Source organism: Alnus glutinosa, chromosome 13 (assembly GCF_958979055.1).
Source record: "Alnus glutinosa chromosome 13, dhAlnGlut1.1, whole genome shotgun sequence".
NCBI classification, from domain to species: Eukaryota; Viridiplantae; Streptophyta; class Magnoliopsida; order Fagales; family Betulaceae; genus Alnus; species Alnus glutinosa.
In genome coordinates this window covers 4,105,669-4,127,499 of record NC_084898.1, presented here as the reverse complement: position 1 = coordinate 4,127,499, position 21,831 = coordinate 4,105,669, and the positions used below count along the sequence as shown (strand labels likewise).

General features: G+C 38.0%; 1 protein-coding gene across 1 annotated transcript; it reads right to left on the bottom strand.

Annotated features, from left to right (window-relative positions):
- Window positions 1–8,022: 8,022 nt before the first annotated feature.
- Window positions 8,023–20,924, bottom strand: LOC133855088 (probable DEAD-box ATP-dependent RNA helicase 48). The gene is made up of 10 exons (XM_062291391.1): window positions 19,782–20,924; window positions 19,437–19,543; window positions 18,591–18,646; window positions 18,286–18,510; window positions 17,909–18,115; window positions 17,721–17,807; window positions 9,840–9,935; window positions 9,546–9,761; window positions 9,026–9,208; window positions 8,023–8,371 (listed from the first exon to the last, which is right to left on the bottom strand). The coding sequence occupies exons 1-10, from the start codon at window positions 20,831–20,833 to the stop codon at window positions 8,141–8,143; spliced, it is 2,460 nt and encodes an 819-aa protein (XP_062147375.1). The 5' UTR covers window positions 20,834–20,924; the 3' UTR covers window positions 8,023–8,140.
- Between the last annotated feature and the right edge of the window lie 907 nt (window positions 20,925–21,831).

The window sequence follows — 21,831 nt, the reverse complement described above, 5'->3', positions numbered from 1 at the left end:
TGGGATATTATCCTTTTTATTACAAATTTAAGTTACGTGAGTTTCACGTGATGCCATACGAGAGAAAAAAATTTGAACAACAAATTTTGATAAATAAATTTAAGAGAAAACTTAACTTAACCTCCGGAATTGTCACTATTTTGTAATTATCTCTTTAAACTTAAAAAAAAAAAAAAAAAATTAACTTAGTGTATTTATCTTTCAATTTTTTTTCAATTTCACTTATCTGTTAAGATTTTTCGTTAAATCCAATCAAAATTCATAAAATACCTCTATTTATATTTATATATATATATATATATATATATATATATATATATATATATATATATATATATATATATATATATATATATATATATAATTTCAAAGATTCAGGCGTAGGTATTTTTACAAATTCCGTTAAAATCCTATATATATAATTTCAAAGATTCGGGCGTGAGTATTTTTACAAATTCCGTTAAAATCTTGACTAACGCCTAAATCCTTGCAATTTTTTTTTTCTTTTTCTTTTTTTTTCCCCTTAAAAAATAGAGGGATTTTTTTAAAATTTTGACAACCCTCTGTTAGGATTTAACAAAAAATCCTAACGGAGTAATGAAATTAAAAAAAAAATATATATATATATATATACTAAATTGAGAGTGTTTTTAAGCTTAAAACGATAATTGCAAAAGTGATAAAAGTTTAAAGGGATTAAGTAAAAATTTTCTTAAAAATAATTGTTTAGTAATTGACATAATAAATGTTATATAAATTATCACGTTAACTTATAAAAATCGATTATTAATAAAAATTGCAGTACCTTAAACGAGACAAAAAAAGGTCAATAAGCATGAGCTAGCTTAATTACCTGTCGTCATGTATTGTGTTTTTAATGGAGGGTATGTGTTAATATGACTTTGAATGGATTGGTTGGTGAATGGTGGTTGTCAACTTGTCATGTCCACAAGTAATGCTGTCTGGGGGATGTTCATATCCTAGGGTTGGCTGGCTATACAAGCAGCCAAACAGTAATTCTGTTGCAAGTTGCAACATTATTTAATGCCTTATTTATCGGGTCCTATTGGGGTCTGAATTTGATCACATATTGAATTGGAGGATCCAATTAAAGAAGATTTGATTATGATAGGGAGTATAAGAAACCATCACTGTTCCATCAATAGTTATGTCTATACCTACATCCTTATATATAGTTTCTTTTTCTTTTTCTTTTTCTTTTTATTTTTATTTTTAAGAAACTACCCTTACATCCGCTCAAATCTACCATCTTATTTGTAATGTTATTCCGAATTATTTTTTTAAAAAGAAAAAAGATATTTTAGAAATTTTGACAGAATTTATAGTGAAATTGAAGAACCTTGAAAGATAGATCCATTTAATTACTAAATTGAAAGTTTTTTAAGTTTAGAAAATAATTGCAAAAGCGGCGATAATTCAGGAGGGTGAGTGAAGTTTCAAAAAAAAAAAAAAAATACTAACCCATGAAGTGTCCGTGCGTGGGTCTTGTGTGGTTTTTTTTTTTTTTTTTTGGAATTTTTTAGGAGACGATTTTATCTTTTGGAGATAAAGAGAGACATTGCAACTCCAATAATAGATAAGTAGAAGACATTAAACAAATTAAAAGATTAGAAGACGTTGTGAATAAGGTGGTAAATTGAGGAAGTAAGTGCTGTTTCCCTTTTTTGGGGGGATAATGAATAATTTATTAAAGATTCACAAGCAATTCCTCAAAAACAATACGACCTAAATGTCAATGGATTACGAGCATATACAAGCAAACGCCTACATTAATATGACAAATATGAGCAAATATAACTAAAAGATTAGGTTAGAAAAAACTCCTTAGCCCGACAAAGAGAAATACCCTAAGATCCTTAGGTATGGTTGTTTCACTTAAAGTCCCACAAATTTGATCATGGTTGGCTTGAAAATATTGAAAAGTTTCAAGACAAGATTGAGATTGTCTTTTTTCCCACTAACAAATCTTGATTGACGTACACGGAAAGTAAGAACCCATGACTGCTCAGTCAATTATGTAATTTACTTGTAAGACTAATATTATTGAAAAACACCATATTTCTCATTACCTAAATCTTTTTCTATTTTATTAAAATAATCTTTTTAATATTTTTTATTTTATTTTAACTAACCCTTCTCTCTGTCCTTATGATCTCTCTCACTCACCATGCAAGTGCTAACAATGATAAAGGCGGTGGAGGCAAGGACGGAGCTAGGGGTGGCCGATAGGAGGCCATGGCCCCCTAGTTTTTTTGAAAAAATTAAAATAAAAAATTATCAAGTATAGTTTGATTTTCAGTCTATTTGGCCTCTACTCATTAAAAAATTTGGCCTTGCTCGTTAGAAATTTTGGCTCATTTTTGCTGTTAAAGTGTGGAAGAATAAACATTTTAGAGCTTATTTTTGTCGATTGGTTCTTTGTGAAATGGTGTATAATTTGAAGAAAAATATAAATGAATTAAAAAAATGGGTGCAGCCGTGCAGGCCGAAAACAGATGAGCAAATTACCAAATTTCTAAGCATATATTTTTGGAGGTTCGTTATTGAGTGTTGGGAATTTGTAAGAAATACGAGTTTTTTTTTTTTTTTTTCTAAACACAGAAGAGACTCAAGAATGCGTTGAAAACTTGAAGATGAAGAGATACCAAATTCACTCAGTATATTTTGTATTTATATGTTGACAACATATTTTAATTTATTTTTTGTTTGACCTCCTTCCAGCCAAATGTTTGGCTCCGTCCCTGGGTGGAGGAGAAGCTGGATGAGGAGATATCAACTAGTCCTAGCGGCGGATATAAAAGGGGGTACCATCTCTACTGAACGTTTTTAAGCTCAAACTCATTGCTTTGAACACTTTAGCCCCTATAAAATTAAGCATAGCCAGCCCAACCCCCTTAATACAAAGTGTCTAACGAGTTCCACACATTTTAAGACAAATTCCTGACTCTGTCACGGGCTAGTACGTCCCATGCTAGTACTCTTAAAATCCCACAATTTTGCTCAAGCTTGGCTCGTTTATAATTGAGAGGCTGTTTGTTTATCCCACTAAAAATATGAAAATATTGGATTATTTGAGCTCAAGTTGCTCAGGTTATCTTCAACACTGATGTATTCATTTTTGGCCTCGTAGAACGATGAGCAGCAGCAGCTGCCAAACTTGATGATTTTTATACAAGACATTATTGCTACGCATTATTATTATTAAGATAATTATATTATTGTTATGTCGGTTAACAATTTTATAATGCATTAATATATAGTTTAAAAGGACTATAGAGGACTTTCCTGGAGCCTCAAAGTCAATATTTTGATTATCTCCATTTCTAATGGGAGATTTTTCTAACATCGATCGAAACCTAGGAGTACAAGCAATTGCATGAAGACAAATTTGTTGGTTTGACTAATTAACCTATTTATATATAAGTTTGTAGATAACTTTTAGGAATAACTTTACTTTAAGGGTACTGAACTATTGGCCTATTTAACGTACTGAACTTCAAAACGTCTCAAATTAGGGTATCAAATTTTCAAGACGTCTCAATTACAGGTGCTTCGTTAGGATTTGCCGTTAAATCTTGCCAAAATTTCCAAAATATCATTGTGTTTATTTTTTTTCAAAAAAAATTATAAAAAATTTTCAAAGATTCAGACATAGGTATTTTTGCAAATTCTGTTAAATTCAGACCAACACCTAAATTCTAGCAATTTTTTTTTCATTTTTCTTTCCTACAAAAAAAAAAATGGTATTTTGAAAATTTTGGCAAGATCTAACAGCAAATCATAATAGAGTACCTGTAATTGAGACGTTTGAAAAATTGGATACCCTAGTTTGAAACGTTTTTAGGTTCAATACCCTTAAGTCAAATATGCTAATAGTTCAGTACCCTAAAGTAAAGTTATCCCTAATTTTTAAAAAACGAATTAAACTTCTTCTTCTTTTTTTTTCATTTTTATTGAGGCACCCAAATTATTGGTGCATGCAAATTCTTCCACTTCTTTTTATTTTTTCATTTTTTTTTTCTCCTCAAATGAAAAAAAAAAAAAATATATATATATATATATATATATATATATATATATATATATATATATATATATATATATATTACATAGGACTAAAGTGTGGAGGAGACTCAATATCTAATAAACCCAATTTCTCTTTCTACTTTTTAATCTTCTTCTTCTTAGCTAATATTCTCATTGTATTGTGATATTTTGGTTGAGTTGTAGATAAAGTTAAGACTTTTAACTTTTAGGCCCCCCACACAAGCTTCGCCAACATTGACCGACAACCCAAACGTGCTAAATTGCTAGGTTGCCTAAGTATCTTTTTAGTACCGTGTAGGCATGCGACTAAATATGAAAATATATGTCTTTTCCTTTTCACCTTTTTCATTGAAATAATAAAAAAAATTGTGTAAAAAACATTACTCTAATAAAAAAAATAAAAAAATAAAAAAAAGGGTACATTGTGTTGATATAACAATGGTTTTGTCATTTTTAATCTTCTTTTTTTTGGGTGCTTTTTTTTTTTATTTTTGAAAACCACAGCGAAAGTTGGGATCAAAATATAGGGACAACGAGTTTTTTTAATTACAATGAGATTTAATTTTTTTTCACCCCAAGATACAACCTTGCCCATGTGGCAAGATGGTCCCCAAACTAGTTTTAGGGTTTTATTTTTTTTTATTAAAAAAAAAAAAGAATAAAAGCTGCCACATGAGCAACGGTGGTCAAAAGTTGTATCTTGGGGTGGTAATGTATCGTATCTCAATTACAATATCATAGATCCTGGATGAAATTTTTAGATTGAATCTACAACATGAGTGATTGCCTCTCGTGCTAAGCCGTGAGCTGCTGAATTGGCTTTCTACTTTACATGGTAAAACAAAACATTGAATCAATTACATGTTCAGTTTTTTGTCAAAGAAAATCTTTCAATTTAATGAGATAAAACAATTTGCTGTATGTATGTATGTATATATGTATATATATATATATATATATATATATATATACCCATATCTGGATCATAAATCCACATCTCCTCAACTATCCCGAAAGTAACAATCTGCAAAATCAAAGGAAGATGATTCTCTTCTCTGATCGATGTGTACTTTGATTCAATGAATGATAAGGCCAAACAAAAGAGATGATTCTTCCTGGGCTGCTCCCGATCGAGTTCACTTGGAACCACCTTTTTTTCCACGTGAATTTATTAATTAAAGGTGCTCTTTTTTGTGGTTTTGCTCAAAATCTTTGATGTGCATGTATCTATATATCTTGTTTAAACTTTATACTTTTTTTCTTTTTTTTTTCTTTTTTTTTTTTGTCTTTTTTTCTTTTTAACGTAATGCTAAAAACAATACCCCGTCCCACTAGGTTGAAGTACCAGTATCCCCCGTGTTAAAAATTAAAAATTAAAAAGCTAACGGCTTCTGACACATAGTCCAAAAGGATGAAGGTGTGATTTTTATCTTCTTTTTTTTTTTTTTTTTAACAAGAGCTAATTAGCACTATCAGACTAGTCCACTGAACTGATGTTTGATGTAACAGTGTCCATGAGTCATTGAATTTTTTTTCTTTTAACAAGGGTGGATGGATGCCGCCATGTTTGCTAGCCAAGTGGGATGGGGATGGGTTTTTTTATTTTTATTTTTTTATCTTTTCCTTGGAAGCAACAAGGAAGAGATGTCGGATAGTTGTTTGAAGAAATGTCTCAAAGACTTGCAATTCCAGTGACTTGAGAGCAATTGATTTGCAATTCACCTAATTACTAACTTTAAAATGTTGTATTTGTTGTAAAGTGATTCTCCTAACGTTATGCTCCATATATATTTGGGGAAATTCATGCTATATTGATTCAATTGTTTGAATGTACTTTTTAATTCATGAGAAAGGTTGATTAAGAGAAAAGGATCATTGTTGGTGTTAAAGTCACATCCTATGTTTCAAAGGAATCCCTTTGTGTCTTAGACTTGAGAAATTAAAACATTTTTCACTTCAAGAATAACTTCTATAAGAATTTGGCATAAATCAGGTCCTTTGTGCCCTCCGATTGAAGATAGACACACTAGCGTGGAACACTAAAACTAATTAAGATGAAAACACAAAATCTTTTAGCAATTCTCCTAAACAAGTAAGCTCATCAACAAATTCTCCCATTCCTCCATTCGAGAGAGCCAAATGCCACCACCTTGGATCTCCTCTATTGAGCGCCATCGCCCTCCTTCGCTGAATGCCAGCACCCCCATTCCTCGCGGGACAACCCTTTCTTCTTCATTCACTCCCTTCTTGCATTTCGAAAATAGAGAGGAGAACGTGAGGGGGGGGGGGGGGGAATGAAGACAAAAAAGAGAGGCTCGTGAGGCTGAGGGAAACTGAAAATAAGAGAAGAAAAATGCTTGGGCTTATTTGAAAGTATGAATCTCCCTCTCGAATTTCTCTCTCCGGGCCTTGATGTGTGTAGTTTTTAAAGTTCTAGAGAATATAATTTATAATCTTACAATCTCTTTAATTGGAGACCCAAGAAAAAGGATTGATTGAAGTTGATATTTTGTAATTTTTTGGGTCGTCGCTAATAGTCACTTATCAGCGATGACTTTTTATGGTCATCATTGATGTTACACAAAAAATTAATATCAATGATCAACTACTAGTTGTTGCCGTGAAAAAAAATTTCATGCACGGAAAGCCACGCAAACACACTTGTGATGGGCGTCGTCGCAAATAAGAAATTTTAGTAGCGATGACTCGTCGTCAATGCTAGATTATTAGTGCCGACATATCATCTTAAAGAAGTATGCAATGAAGTAAAAAACTTGACATATGTAATATGGTTAAAAAATAATAAAATATAATAAAATTTTTACTTTATGGACATCATCAAGATTTATGTACCACTCTCTCTCACGTGTGGGATCAAACTTCATTTTAATAGGTGAGACTCAACACGTGAAATATTTAATTGAAATGAGAGGCGAATAATGAAGTCAGAGTTTGAATTCATGACCTCTAGTTCTGATACCATGTTAAATTAACATTTATCTCAAAAGTTAAGTTGATAGGAAAAAGTAAATTTAATCATTTAATCAATACTTTAACAATCTGATATATACGTAAAGAAAAATATTAGAATACTAATTAAATGAATAAGTTAATATTTTTATCCGCTTAAACTTTTAAAATAACTAATGGTTTAACAAGAACGCTTCCAATTTTAGACCATGAAAATAATATTTTCCTCAATTTTTTTTTTTTTGTTGGATTGGATCAAAATACAGCCATTAAGTGCAATTAAAGTGACAACAGCACTCACCAGCTTCAGTCGTGGTCATGGTGTCCTAGTGTGGTAGTGTCCAATGTGCATGTAAGTTGTCACTTTTTATGTCATTATTATGAAATAATGAATTGAATTGTCCCATACCCCGCTTGATAAAGACAGTTTTTCTCTAACCAACACGATTGCCTAACTTTAAAAATAGATGTCACTGTGGAAACCAGTAATAATAGTAGAAAGATGCATGTATAGTTTATGGAAGAAATCTCTCTCTCTCTCTCTCTCTCTCTCTCTCTCTCTCTCCCCGAGTGAGTTCTCCTCTCCTTTTCTCTTTCTTCCATTTCCATTTTCTCCATTTTTTATGCAATTTGAAAGTTAGACTTTTCCGTGTCTCCCTCCCCTCCGCCCACGTGCCATTACTTCACCTCCCTCCACCAGCCTCTGTTGCACTCGTCATTGCTCTCTACCCCCGGGCGTGCACACCACGCACCGCCCTAGCGTGTGTGTTGTATGCGTCGCCACCCCTTTTTACCTCACACGACATATCCGCAGCTTCCCTTCCCCTTTCCTACTAGATCTCCATAGATAGTGTCCTCATTTTGCCTGTAGAGACCCCAACCACAAAGCCTACTTCACCGGGTAGTATAGTATATCATCCTTCTACTCAAAGGAATAAACACCGGTTGTGTAGGAGACAAGGATGGCACGTTAGAAACTACAGGTGGCATCAATACAACAATGCTATCATAATCTTAAACCTTGTTGCTACAATTATTTACACAAAACAATATAATGGTTTTTGGTGTACATTTTGAGCTTTGCCTAAACTCCCAGACAAATTTAATTCCTAGTTCGTATGCCAGGGATGCCTTTCAAACCCATTTTAAGAGCAGTCTTCCTGAAGAGTGAAGGAGGCTTCTGTAAACCAATTGACTGACAATATTGGTTGGCTAATTCAACAAGAGTGGTCTTATCCCTCCCAATTTCCTTGATTGAGTTATAATACCCAAGCCAAGCATGATATGCTGCTTCTTTGACACTGCCGTCGATCTTTGCCAACGATTCTTCAATCTGAAAGTGTAAACGGATCCAAAGCATTACAATTAGAAAACCTGCGGGGACTGAAAACCTACAACCTAGCAATGCACGCTTCAAAAATGTCATAAGAGTAATGCTACTCTTCACACTGATTATACACCGACTAGCGTGATATGTTTTAAGTGACTTCCCATATCAATCACTTAAAAAAAAAATGAAAAGCCACTTAAAACTCGCCACATCAGCCAATATGAAATGGGTGTAAAGAGTAGAATTACCCATGTCATAAAGGTGAAGGCCATAGAAGAAGGAATGGGTCAACTGAAAATGGGAATAGACCATTAGACCATATATGTTTGAAGTTCTGCTATTTACAGAGAGCAGCATCTCTGCACATTCTACAAAGCAGATGCTGTGCATCATGCATCTATAAAATTTATAACTTCAATGATAATTGCCATCCAAGCTGGCCACATATTCCAGAAATATGAAATTCATAAGGGATTTTAAAACATTGAATCACAGGACTTCAGCATGTAAAACTACAAATTCTACATTGTCATTTACAAGGATGTTTTTGTTCTAATTATCTTTCAAACTTATAAAGCTAAATAATTTAGTTGGATCCAGTTTGAAAATATGTCAACGAGAAATGCAATTTAAGCATGTGTCAAGTTCGACACTAACCTTTAACTTTATGTCTGGATCCAAATGCGATAAAGGAACTTTCTCAAGAGGCAGGTCTTTAATTTCATCTAAGAAATATTCTTCCCATGGTGCAAGCAACAATATGCCTTCCCCTTCTTTGCCTTCCCGTCCAGTTCTTCCAAGGCGATGTATATACTGTTCCCGGTCAGAAGGAATTCCTATCTGGTAATAATCAACCTTCACATTAGCTTACCTTCCTATTTGGCATTTACTTCAATATTGCATGATTGTAAACATCTAATAGTTTTTCACAGCAAATTGTTCTTTATTGTTCCAGATTTGATTAGAAATAACTGCAACAGCTAATGCTTGCTTTCCATGAAATATTCATGGAGCATTTGGAAACCCAATATTCCTAAGTAAAAATATACATGATTTTCAGTGCATCACTGTGAATGTGTCCATTAAAGGGGAAGAAGTTGTTAAGAGATGCAAAGTCAATGATATATTTGACATATATTAGCAGATAATGAATTAAATCAAAAGTCTTTAGGGATACCTGGATGACCAAAGTAACATCAGGGTAATTTATTCCACGTGCTGAAACATCAGATGTGACAAGAATCAGTCGCTTTGATGCCCTGAATTCATCAGATATGCGAGTTCTGTAAAGCTGGGGCTTTCTAGAATGTATCTCCCTAACATTCATTTTCATTTCCCGGAGAATTAGATACATAAGTGACGTTACCATCCCAGTTGTACAAAAGACAACAACCTGAATGCAAATAAAAATGCTTAGGCCTCGAGGACAGACACACCAAGAAAATGAAAAGCTGAAGCTACAAATTCTTACCTTGTAGTCAGGTGAATGCGAGATATGTTCCTTCAAAAGATGATACACTATTTGAGAATGTAATTCATGCGAAGCAACAAGACAAGACTGCTGAACCTGCATTTAGCAAATGAAAATGAGCATTATATCTTGTTTGCTTCCCAAGTCCAAGTTGGAAACAACCATAACATCCATTGTCACGTAATGTACAGGATTTGTATACAAACAAAAGAACATCAAGACATATTAACGCACAACATACTCTTAGATCTATTCAAACTTATAAGAGTTCTAGTGAGTGTGTTAAGGAGAAACCCGATTGATCACAACTTGTGACGTCCCACATCGCCTGGGAATGAGGATGTGCTTATATGTATAAATACACCCTTTATTACAACGCGTCTGGAGCCCAGATGGCTGGGTGTAAGGAACAAAGCCTTGAGGTTAAGGGTTCAAGTAGTCCCAAGATACCAAAGAGGACAATATTGTGGGTGGGTCACCATGACTGCGGCGTGCTCTGATACCACAACAACGCGTTTTAAAGCCGTGATGGTTATGAACCTATCAGAACTCCGCAGTTAAGCGTGCTTCTGCGAGAGTAATCCCAGGATGGATGACCTCCTGAGAAGTCTGGTTTGGGAAGCCAAAAGTGGACAATATTGTGTCATTAGGGGTGGGTCGTTACAAATGGTATCAGAGCCATTTGCCCAGCCTGGGATGGTGGGAGCGTGCACAAGCCCAATGAGGGACGCCAGCGGGGACGCTGGGTCCAAAGAGGGGGTGATTGTGACGTCCCACATCGCCTGGGAATGATGATGTGCTTATATGTATAAATGCACCCTTTATGACACAACGCGTTTGGAGCCCAGATGGTTGGGTGTAAGGAACAAAGCCTTGAGGTTGAGGGTTCAAGTAGTCCCAAGATACCAAAGAGGACAATATTGTGGGTGGGTCACCATGGCTGCAGCGTGCTCTAATACCACAACAACGCGTTTTAAAGCCGTGATGGTTATGAACCTATCATAACTCCGCAGTTAAGCGTGCTTCTGCGAGAGTAATCTTAGGATGGGTAACCTCCTGGGAAGTCTGGTTTGGGGAGCCAAAAGTGGACAATATTGTGTCATTAGGGGTGGGTCGTTACACAACTACTAGTGACAGCCGGTTCCTAAAGAGATAGAGTCCTACTTGTATTTACTGGAAGAGTTTTAATTGTGTTTGTTTACTTTAAGTTGCTGATCACAGTTTTGTATTTAGATTAGGTTTATCTCTAAGAGATAGTATTATATTAGGAAGCTAGTACTTTGATGTTATCTTGTATTTTGTACAAACTCTCCATGGTTGAACGTCTTCTCAATGCCAAAATTAAATCTGTTCAAACTGATTGGGTTGGCGAATATCGCAACCTTCACAAATATTTTCAATCCGTTGGCATTCTCCATTGTGTTTCCTGCCCTCACACTCATCAACAACAAGGTTGTGTGGAAAGGAAGTATCGACATCTCATTGATACCACCTTAGCTTTACTAGCCACAAGCTCCCTTCTAAAGAAATTTTGGGATGAAGCTTGTTTAACTTCCTGCTACTTAATAAACCACTTGCCAACTCCCTTACTCAAAAATCTCTCTCTTTGAAAAACTTTTTTCTCAAGTTCCGGATTATAATTTTCTCCAGGTTTTTGGCTGCGCTTGTTTTCCAAATCTTCTTGCGTATAACTCTCACAAATTCTCCCTTCGTTCTAAACCTTGTGTCATCCTAGGCTATAGCACTCTTCATAAGGGCTATAAATGTTACCATATTGAAATTGGTTGTATCTATATATCTAGGGATGTCATCTTTCATGAAGATGTTTTTCCCTTCTCAAACACGACACCTTCTGCAAATCCGGCTCCTCCCTCTTCCATTCCTCTTTCTCTTTCCTTACCCTTATCCATTCCACATTCAATGGCAATATCAACTCCACCTACCGACATTATCCCCACTTTACCTTCTTCACCTGATCATGCCAGTCCTCTTTAACCCTTCTATTCCTTCTTTTTCATCTCCTGCAGAAACCGGATGTGGCTCCTGATCAGCAACCAACCCGTATACATCCTATGCGGACTCGATCTTAAAATAATGTCAGCACCATCCGAAAGCTCACTGACGGGACAGTGCGCTATCCTCTACCTCGGGCCTTGCTCTCTGAAGCTGCTATTACAGAACCTACATGCTTCACCAATGCTGCCAAGGTTAGTGAATGGCATACTGCCGTGCAGACTGAATTTAATGCTTTGATAAAAAATAGCACTTGGACTCTTGTTCCATCTTCTGTTGCTAAAAATGCGGTTGGCTGCAAATGGGTTTTTAAACTCAAAAGAAAAAGCAGATGGGTCTATCGATCATCACAAGGCAAGACTAGTTGCTAAGGGTTTTTACTAACATGATGGAATTGATTATGGTGAGACTTTCAGCCATGTGGTAAAGCCAACTACCATACGTACTGTTCTATCACATGCTTACTCAGCTAGGTGGTCTATGAAACAAATAGACATCCAAAATGCATTTCTGCATGGTTTATTGCCCGAGGATGTCTATATGGAGCAACCTCCGGGTTTTATTCATCCTTCTTACCAATATCATATATGCAAGTTGAAGAAGGCACTTTATGGACTAAAGCAAGCACTCCGGGCATGGTTTGCTCGTCTTAGTGGGAAACTAATTGAACTTGGATTTATTGGCTCCAAAGCCGATTCCTCTCTATTTCTTTATCATATAGCAACCGTCACTATGTTCCTACTTATTTGTGTTGATGATATTATTATTGTTTCTTCTGTTCCCACTGCAATTGATAAACTCTTGCAGCTATTGAGCAGTGATTTTGCTGTTAAAGATCTCGACACTTTACACTATTTTCTCGGAATTGAAGTTATACCAGTGAAGGATGGTCTGTTACTCTCTCAGCAGCGCTACATTCGGGATTTACTTTCCAAAACCAATATGACCGAAGCAAAACCAGTCTCATCTCCCATGGCACCTTCTTCAACATTATCTGCTTTCACAGGTGTGGAAGACCCCACATTACATCAAAGTGTTGTTGGCTCACTTCAGTACTTATCTTTTACACGCCCAAACTTGGCGTTTGTTGTAAGTCGTGTATGCCAGTTTATGCATCGTCCAACCAAGCTCCATTGGCAAGCTGTAAAGCATATTCTTCGGTACCTCAAACATACCATCTCTCATGGTTTACTTTTGCACAAAACTTCATCCAATTCTCTACAAGCCTACTCGGATGCTGACTGGGCAAGATGCTCTGATGATCGACATGCAACCGGTGCTTATTGTGTTTACCTTGGTTCCAACTTACTTTCATGGAGCTCTCATAAATAGCCTACTGTCTCAAGGTCTTCAACAGAGGCTGAGTATAAGTCTGTTGCTAACACGACTGCAGAGTTGCTCTGGATTCGTTCTCTTCTTAAAGAACTTTGTCTTACATTGTCTGGTCCACCGAAGATATGGTGTGACAATATTGGAGCAACTTACTTGTCTGTCAATCTTATTTTTCATGCTCGCACCAAACATGTTGCTATTGACTTCCATTTTTGTTCGAGAGTTGGTTGCATCCAAGGACCTAAAGATTCTATTTGTTCCAAGTGCTGATCAGATTGCAGATGTGCTAACTAAACCACTTGCTTCTAGAAGATTTCATCATCTGCCGTACAAGCTCAACGTCCGCTCACTCCCGTTGAACTTGAGGGAGGATATTAACGCACAACATACTCCTAGATCTATTCAAACTAATAAGAGTTCTAGTGAGTGGGTTAAGGAGAAACCCAATTGATCACAACTACTAGTGACAACCAATTCCTAAAGAGATAGAGTCCTACTTGTATTTACCGGAAGAGTTTTAATTGTGTTTGTTTACTTTAGGTTGCTGATCATAGTTTTGTATTTAGATTAGGTTTATCTCTAAGAGATAGTATTAGATTAGGAAGCTAGTACTTTGATGTTATCTTGTATTATGTACAAACTCTATATAAATCAATAAATGCTCACAAGATGAGTAAGCTTGAAAAGCCAAATATTCTGTGTTTCTACAAGATAGAATCAATTAAAATAGTGTCTACTAGAATCGTGTAAAATATATGTCATCAGCTTAAAGGAGGATTCAAAGAGGTTTTACACGAATCCTAGGTTGATCTTCTTGGAATGTTAGAGGACTGAATCAAGGTGGCAAGCGGTTGAAAATCAGAAATCTCCTTGGGCAATGGAAGGCTAACATCATATGCTTGCAAGAAACTAAATTGGAGCTTATTTCTAACAGTATTGTGAGAAGTTTGTGGGGGTACCAGTTTCTCGACTGGTGCTATCTTCCTTCTAGTGGGGCTTCCGGTGGTATCCTGCTGATGTGGGATAGGAGGGTTAAGGAAAAGATTGAGGTGTGTGTGGGGGAATACGTTGTGCCTTGCTCTTTTAGAAATATTGAAGACAACTTAACTTGGGCTTTTGTCGGGGTCTACGGTCCTAACCTCAACAATCATCGTAGGTCTTTATGGGACAAATTGGCTGGTTTGCTTAGTTTGTGGGATTCACCTTGTGCAATGGTGGTGATTTCAATGTTCATCCGCTTTCCCTGTGAAAGATTAGGAGTCACTCGTCTTTCTCCCGCGATGACGGAGTTCTCTAATTTTATTTTAGAGCAAGGTCTCATGGACCTTCCCCTTGCAAGAGAGTCGTTCACGTGGTCCAATAATTTCTCTTGGTCTAGGCTTGACAGGTTTCTTGTTTCTCTAGACTGGGAAACTAGATATCCTGGGCTCTTCCAGAAGAGCGTTCCTCGTTTGTTTCCTATCCTCCTAGTCTGTGGCGGCATCCAAGGGGGGAAAAGACCTTTAAGTTCGAGAATATGTGGCTATAGGAAGAAGGTTTCGTGGATAGGGTGAGGCTTTGGTGGGCGTCTTATTCCTTTCAAGGCTCCTCTAGTTTTGTTCTTGCTCAAAAATTGAAGGCTTTAAAGGTCGACCTCAAATTATGGAATGAACAGGTGTTCGAAAATGTGGACTCCCTTCAAAAAGCTCGCCTTGAACATTTGTGCAAGCTTGATAGGCTAGAGGAAGAAGAGAGAGGTTTAGACTCTGATGAGCTATTGAAGAAAAACCTGATTGCTAGTGATTTGGAAAGAATTATTCTCCAAGAAGAAATTAGTTGGAGACAAAAATCCAAGGTCCTTCGGCTAAAAGAAGGTGACAAATGCACAAAGTTCTTTCATTGGATTGCAAACTCGAACAGGAGATCCAACTCTATAGAATCTGTGTCTGTTAATGGCTAAGTCACTTCAGCTCAACCGGCCATCAGAGATCATATTGTTCAATTTTATGAGTCCTTATTTTCTGAGCAATACAACTAGAGGCCTAGGTTGGATGCCCCTGCTTTCAACTCTTTAGCTACGAAGGAGGCCTCTCAGTTGGAGCTTCCTTTTGAGGAAATGAAAGGTATGAACCGAGACAAGGCTCTAGGTCCCGATGGCTTCCCCATGGCTTTTTTCCAAGACTGCTGGGGCGTGATCAATTTGATATCATGGGGGTCTTCTCTGATTTCCATGCTCATAGCAAATTTGTGAAAAGCCTTAACGCCTCCTTCATTGCCTTAATCCCCAAGACTCCTAGGGCGACTGATCTCGTGAACTTTCGGCCTATTAACCTCGTGAATGGTATTTATAAGATCATTGCTAAAGTTCTTGCTAATAGAATTAGTCGCATTATCGAGACGATTATCTCAAAGCCACAGAATGCATTTGTTAAATGTAGACATATTTTGGACTCAGTCCTCATAGCAAGCGAATGTTTGGATAACCGCATCAAGTCTAGTATTCCTGGGGTGCTTTGCAAGCTGGATATTACAAAGGCTTTTGATCACATCAACTAGAAGTTCTTATTGTACATGTTGAAAGATGCGGTTTTGGGGAAACATGGGTCTCTTGGATTTCACATTGCATTTCTTCGGTGCGCTTCCCTATTTTGGTTAATGGTTCGCCGTTGGCTTCTTCAATAGTTCTAGAGGGCTGAAATAGGGCGATCCTCTTTCTCCCCTCTTGTTTGTAGTCGTCATGGAGGCTTTGAGCAAAATGCTTTCTGTTACTGTTGACAGTGGTCGTCGCTTAGGTTTTTCTGTGGGTTCTAGCCTTCTCGTGGTCAACGTCTCACACTTGTTGTTTGCGGATGATACCTTGGTTTTTTGTGAGGCTAACCTTAGCCACCTACGCTACCTGCGTGTTCTCTTATTATGCTTTGAAGCTGTCTCTGGCTTAAAGGTCAACTTGGCCAAATCCCTCTTGGTCCCTGCAGGCAACGTGAATAATGTTGTTGAATTGGCTCTCATCTTGGGCTGCGGGACTTCCTCTCTGCCCTTGAAGTACCTTGGTATCCAGCTTGGGGCGTGTTACAAGGCCAAGTCTATTTGGGATGGTATCGTGGTTAAAATGGAGCATCGCTTAGCCAGTTGGAAAATGTTGTATTTGTCCAAGGGTGGTAGGGTTACCCTTATCAAGAATACCCTCTCCAATCTTCCTACCTACTTCTTCTCTCTCTTTCTCATTCCTGTTCATGAAGCCAATCGCATTGAGAATCTCCAAAGAGACTTTCTATAGGGTGGGATAGGCGATGAATTTAAATATCATTTGGTCAGCTGGAACAAGGTCTGCTCTCCGATCTCTGAGGGAGGGCTGCAGATCAGAAATTTGAGGGCGTTCAATCGCGCCCTGCTAGGCAAATGGCTATGGCGTTTTGGGCCTAAGACAGATGTGTGGTGGAGAGTCGTGGTGGATGCGAAATACGGCAGCCTATGGGGCGAGTGATGCTCTCTTGAGCCGACAGGTGACTTTGAGGTGGGGTTGTGGAAGAACATCAAAAAAGGTTGAGATTCTTTATCTAGATTCACTAGACTTGCTGTGGGGGATGGCTCCAAAATTAGTTTTTGGACTGATTTGTTGTGTGGGGACACGACTCTTAAAGTAGCTTTTCCAGCTTTATTTGGTATTACCCGTGCAAAGGACGCCGCTGTAGCAAAGCATTTGTGCGACTCCAACCAGTGGAACGTGAGCTTTACTAGGGAAGCTCACGATTGGGAGGTGGATGTTTTTGTTTTTTTCTTCCAGGTGTTGCACTCAGTCAAAGTGAATAGAAACAGTAAAGATGAGTTGTGGTGGGTCTCCTCCAAAAAGGTTTGTTCAAGGTCAAGTTCTTCTTTTACTCCTTAGCTTGCTCTGGAAGTAGCCGCTTTCCCTAGAAAAGCGTTTGGCAAACTCAAACTCCCTCGAGGGCTGCCTTCTTTGTGTGGACCGCGGCTCTTGGCAAGATTCTTACCTTGGACAACCATAGAAAACGACATGTTATCGTGATAAACAGATGTTATATGTGTAAGAAGATTGGAGAGTCCGTGGATCATCTCCTTCTTCATTGCGATGTGGCTTCTGCTTTGTGGAGTTCTCTCTTCAGTCGTTTCAGGATGTCTTGGGTTATGACTAGACGGGTTATCAACTTACTTGCTTGTTGTGGTCCTCTAGAAGGCCAAGGAGCGCTACGGTTTGGAAAATGGTGTCTATTTGCCTCTTTCGGTGCTTAAGGAGGAAAAGAAACAATAGGAGCTTTGAGGATTTGGAAAGTACCTTGGAAGCAATTATATCCTCGTTCTACCGTACTTTGTACTTTTGGACCACGGCTTATGTCCACCCTTTGTCTTTTACTTTTGCTGACTTTCTCGCTCGTTTTCTCTTTCTAATTAGGTGTTTTCTTGTATACTCCTAGTGTACCAAGGGGCACCTTAAGCTTTTTTAATGAGATTAGCTTCTTACTTATAAAAAAAAAAAATGTTATACAAGAAAGTTCAAGAGCAACAATAACTTTTTTTATTACCACAGTTATAATATACCTGAGTAGGAGTTTCTACACAACCCAGACCCACTGTGTCAATAAAAGCATGTTCTCTTTTCAAAACAAGTTGAGATATTCGGCGAACCTGCATAATCATGATCCACAACGTAAAATTTTAGCTGTTTTATACGAAAAAATAAATAAAATGGTTTTAGAGCTTGAGATGAAAGATTAAGAAAATGTAACCTCTTTCGGGATGGTTGCAGAAAACAGCAGGGACTGTCTTTGACGGGGCAAACAATCAACAATCTTCTCCATGTCCTTCCGAAATCCCAAGTCTAGCAAGTGATCGGCTTCATCAAGGACGAGCATCTTCAATCCCATCAAACGGACAGACAAGCCAGACCTATTTTCAATATGGTCCAGCAACCTACCAGGAGTTGCAACTATTATCTGCAAAAAGTTCATTGTCAAAAGAAAAAGGAAAACATTATTCTTCCTGCATCAATGTTGTAACAGATGAAAACAGGAGCATTTGATTTTTTGTAAATTAACTATCCATTCTCTTACTAATCACACACTCCAAAAGCACAAACTTTAACATGCATAACACATAAGCAAACCTGGCATGGATCTGATTCTAGTCGTTTCTGGTCATCTTTGAAACGTGTACCTCCAACTAGCGTCTGCACACCTATGCCATCATGGTACTTTAGCATAACCTTTGCTTCTGCAGCAATCTGACTCGCAAGTTCCCTTGTTGGGCAGAGAACAAGAGCATAAATTGGAGGCACCCGTTGAACAGTATTTTCACTTGTAGCCTTTAGAACTGCTTCAATAGTAGGAAGCTGTTTGTATTTAACAACTTTGAAGGAAAGAACAGCTATGACATATTAATTCACAAGAACGTAAAGGGGCCAGTGTGTACCAAAAAGGCTGCAGTTTTGCCTGTACCAGTTTTAGCTTTCGCCAAAGCATCCTTGCCTGCTCCCACAGTAGAACGGAAACCATCAATTATAATCATGATTCTTCTTAATTTGAAGAAATCAAACATCTTTATGCAATACAAATTGACTCAAACTGGGGCCACAAGAATATAATACTTGGGCATGGAATTAGAATTCAAGCAAACAATTAATCAAGTAAATAACAATGAACCATCTTAAAGATAAATGCATCAGAAACAACCGTATTAAAGATGAACCACACATGGTTTAATGCTGCCAGCCCAAGATAGCAATTATAAAGTCCACAAAATTTTCATACATTATAACATCATAAGATAGCTATCTGCAACAACAAACAGCATATCTCGACCCAATCATAAAGCTTCACTTTAGCACTCAAATTCATATTTCTACGTGCTAATCATATTGATAATTTATTTATCAATGCAATGCAGGACTTCAGAATCATAACTCAGATTTATTCCTCAACGTCTTAACTCCCTAGGAAATCACCTCAATCATCCCAATCTGGTGGATGTAAAACCCCACTTCTCTCGCACCTTCACCTTTTAAAAGGTAGAGGTAACTAACACGCACTTGCATATTTCAGCCACATAGTTTGCTTTTGAATGACACAACTCAGTAATGCATACAAATGCTATCATAATACTTTAGTGAATGAAGAGCCTAAGTTCTTAGAAAATAACAGAACATAGCAGTATCAACAATATCTAGCTCAGTAATCCACGTGACTAAGTCATTGGAAAAGTAAACAGAAAACTGGATATGAATTACAAATGAAAATGCCAAAGAAGCCGCTAACATACCCTCAAGGCAAACAGATAGAGTAGCCTCCTGTACCCGTGTCATTTGAACATACCCAGCAGCGGAAAGTGCCTTGACTGTCAATGGAGATATGCCACACTCATCAAATCTGGATAAACAAAAAAACCCATAAAATTCCCAGTTAGCACAGAGGAATTCCCCAATTCAAAAACCTTTTTTTATCTATACATCCAAAACCAATTCTATCAAAAATGAATCAATGAAATTGCAATCTCATAATTTACAAAAAGTAACTACAAATAATGCAGTTCCAAATGATCAATGAGTAATACTTCGATACTTGTTTCCTTATTTCTAGCTTCACTTATCAACCAAACAAAACATACCTTTTCTGACTAAGAACCGATTCCTCACCCTTCTGCCTCCCATTCTCAACCAAACTCCTTCTCTTGCTAAGCTCATGCCTTATCAACTCCACATCCCCTGAAAAATCACACTCCTCCTCCAACGACCTCAGCGGCACCCTCTTCGTTATCTTCACATCATACTTCCCCAGAGAAGCACTACTCCCCACCACCTTCCTCACTTCCCTCCCACCTCTCACTCCCTCATTCTCATCCTTCACTCCCTCCTCTCCATCCACACTCAGCCTCGGCCACCTCAAACTCGAATTTCCAGCGAAATACCTCTCTGACTCTCCCATGAAACCCGAATCATCGGTCCCAGAACTCTTATCATCCCTACAGAATTTTGCATTTTTCGAATTCGTATCTCTCCGATTGCCCGCCAAATTCCTCGCAAAGGGCCTGGCCGGCTCGCTCACTACCGGACGGTAATCCGAGTCGTCGTCGGAGCTGTCTGAGCTACCGTTTCGCCGAAACCGCCTCCACCTCTGCACGGAGTAGTTCCTTACGGAATTGCCATTGAGGTTTGTCAAATTCGAATTTTCCCGCCCTTCCGAGACCAGCCTCCTCAAATCGATCGGCGACCCAATCGATCCCCTCCGTCCGTTCGACCCGGTGAACCCCGACCGCTGGTCTGGTCCGCGCGGTGGAAGGGACTTCAACGGACCGTCGTCCTCGTTCCACAGATCTTCGGCTCCTTCTTTCATGAAGCGGTTGGCTAGGGCTGTAATGTGGTCACTGGTGCTCATCGGGCCATGACTGGTGGACGGGTCAGTGGTCGGATTCGGGTCGGTTTTTCCAGCGAGTTTGACACGGATTTCGGAGCGGATTCGAGCCTGGTAGATCTGCTTTTCCTGCTCGAGAAGCCGATTCTGTTTCTCTCTGGCTCGCTTCTCGTGCATGCGCTTCCATTGCCACTTGTTTACGCCGCCGGGGAAGGTGCGTGGCCCCCCGCCCATGGGGCGCGTGAAGATGAGAGCGCAGAGGAGCTTCGAGAAGGTTCTATGACGCTCCAGAAGGATCGAAGAGTACATTTGGTTTTGGTTGAAATATGAGTGATTGGAGAAGTGGGGTTTGAACAGAGAGAGAGAGAGAAGTGTCAGGGTTTAAGGAGGAAGATGATGGGTTAGGGTTTTACGGCTTTTACAGTCATTGAGATGGGTCTTATTGGGCCCAAATGGCCCTTGAGTTTCTAACACTAAATCTAGGCCCTCTGGGTTTTGTTCTGACTCTAACTGTCTGATAAGGTTTTTCTTAAAAAAATTAAAAAAATTAATAAACAATTCAGAATAAAAAAGCGGTCACATTATTGCACTTTTTAAAACTAAAAACAAAATTTCTATTTGTTTCGACGTAAAATATTTTCTGTCGTAAAACATTTTCAATCAAATCTAAAAAAAAATATTTCTTGAAAAAAAATTCAATGTTTGGCTCTTATGGAAAAAATCACCAACAACGAAAAACTACAAGTGACGAGATTTCGACCACTTTCACTAGATTCTGGCCTCCATGATTGGAATTCAGCGTCAATAGCCAGATTTCGACCAATTTCACTAGAATCTAGGTTAGTTGGATTCCGGCGAAGGTTGTTGGAATCCGACACAAATGGCCAGATTCGGTCAAATTGATCGGAATCTGGTCCGCCGTAATTTAGTGACGGTGGCCGGACATCGCTGGATTCTAGCACAAATTGCCGGATTTCGGCCTATTTTGCTGTCATATGGCTTACTAGTTTCCAGTGGCAGTTGCCAGATTCCGACAACCATCGCCGGAATCTAGCCAATGTTGCTGGATTCCAGCAATCGGATATCAAAATTCTGTGACCTTTGGCGATAGATTCGAATTACCAACAAACTCCAATGCCCCGCCCGCAATGACAGATTCTCATAAACGTGTATGCAGTAATGAAGAGTTTAAATCGAGAAAACGATTTACAGTTTTCAAAATCGTAAAAATCATTTTTAAAAAATTAAAGAACCTTTTACAGTCAAACTAAAAATGATTTCTATTGACCATTATTTTTAGTTACATC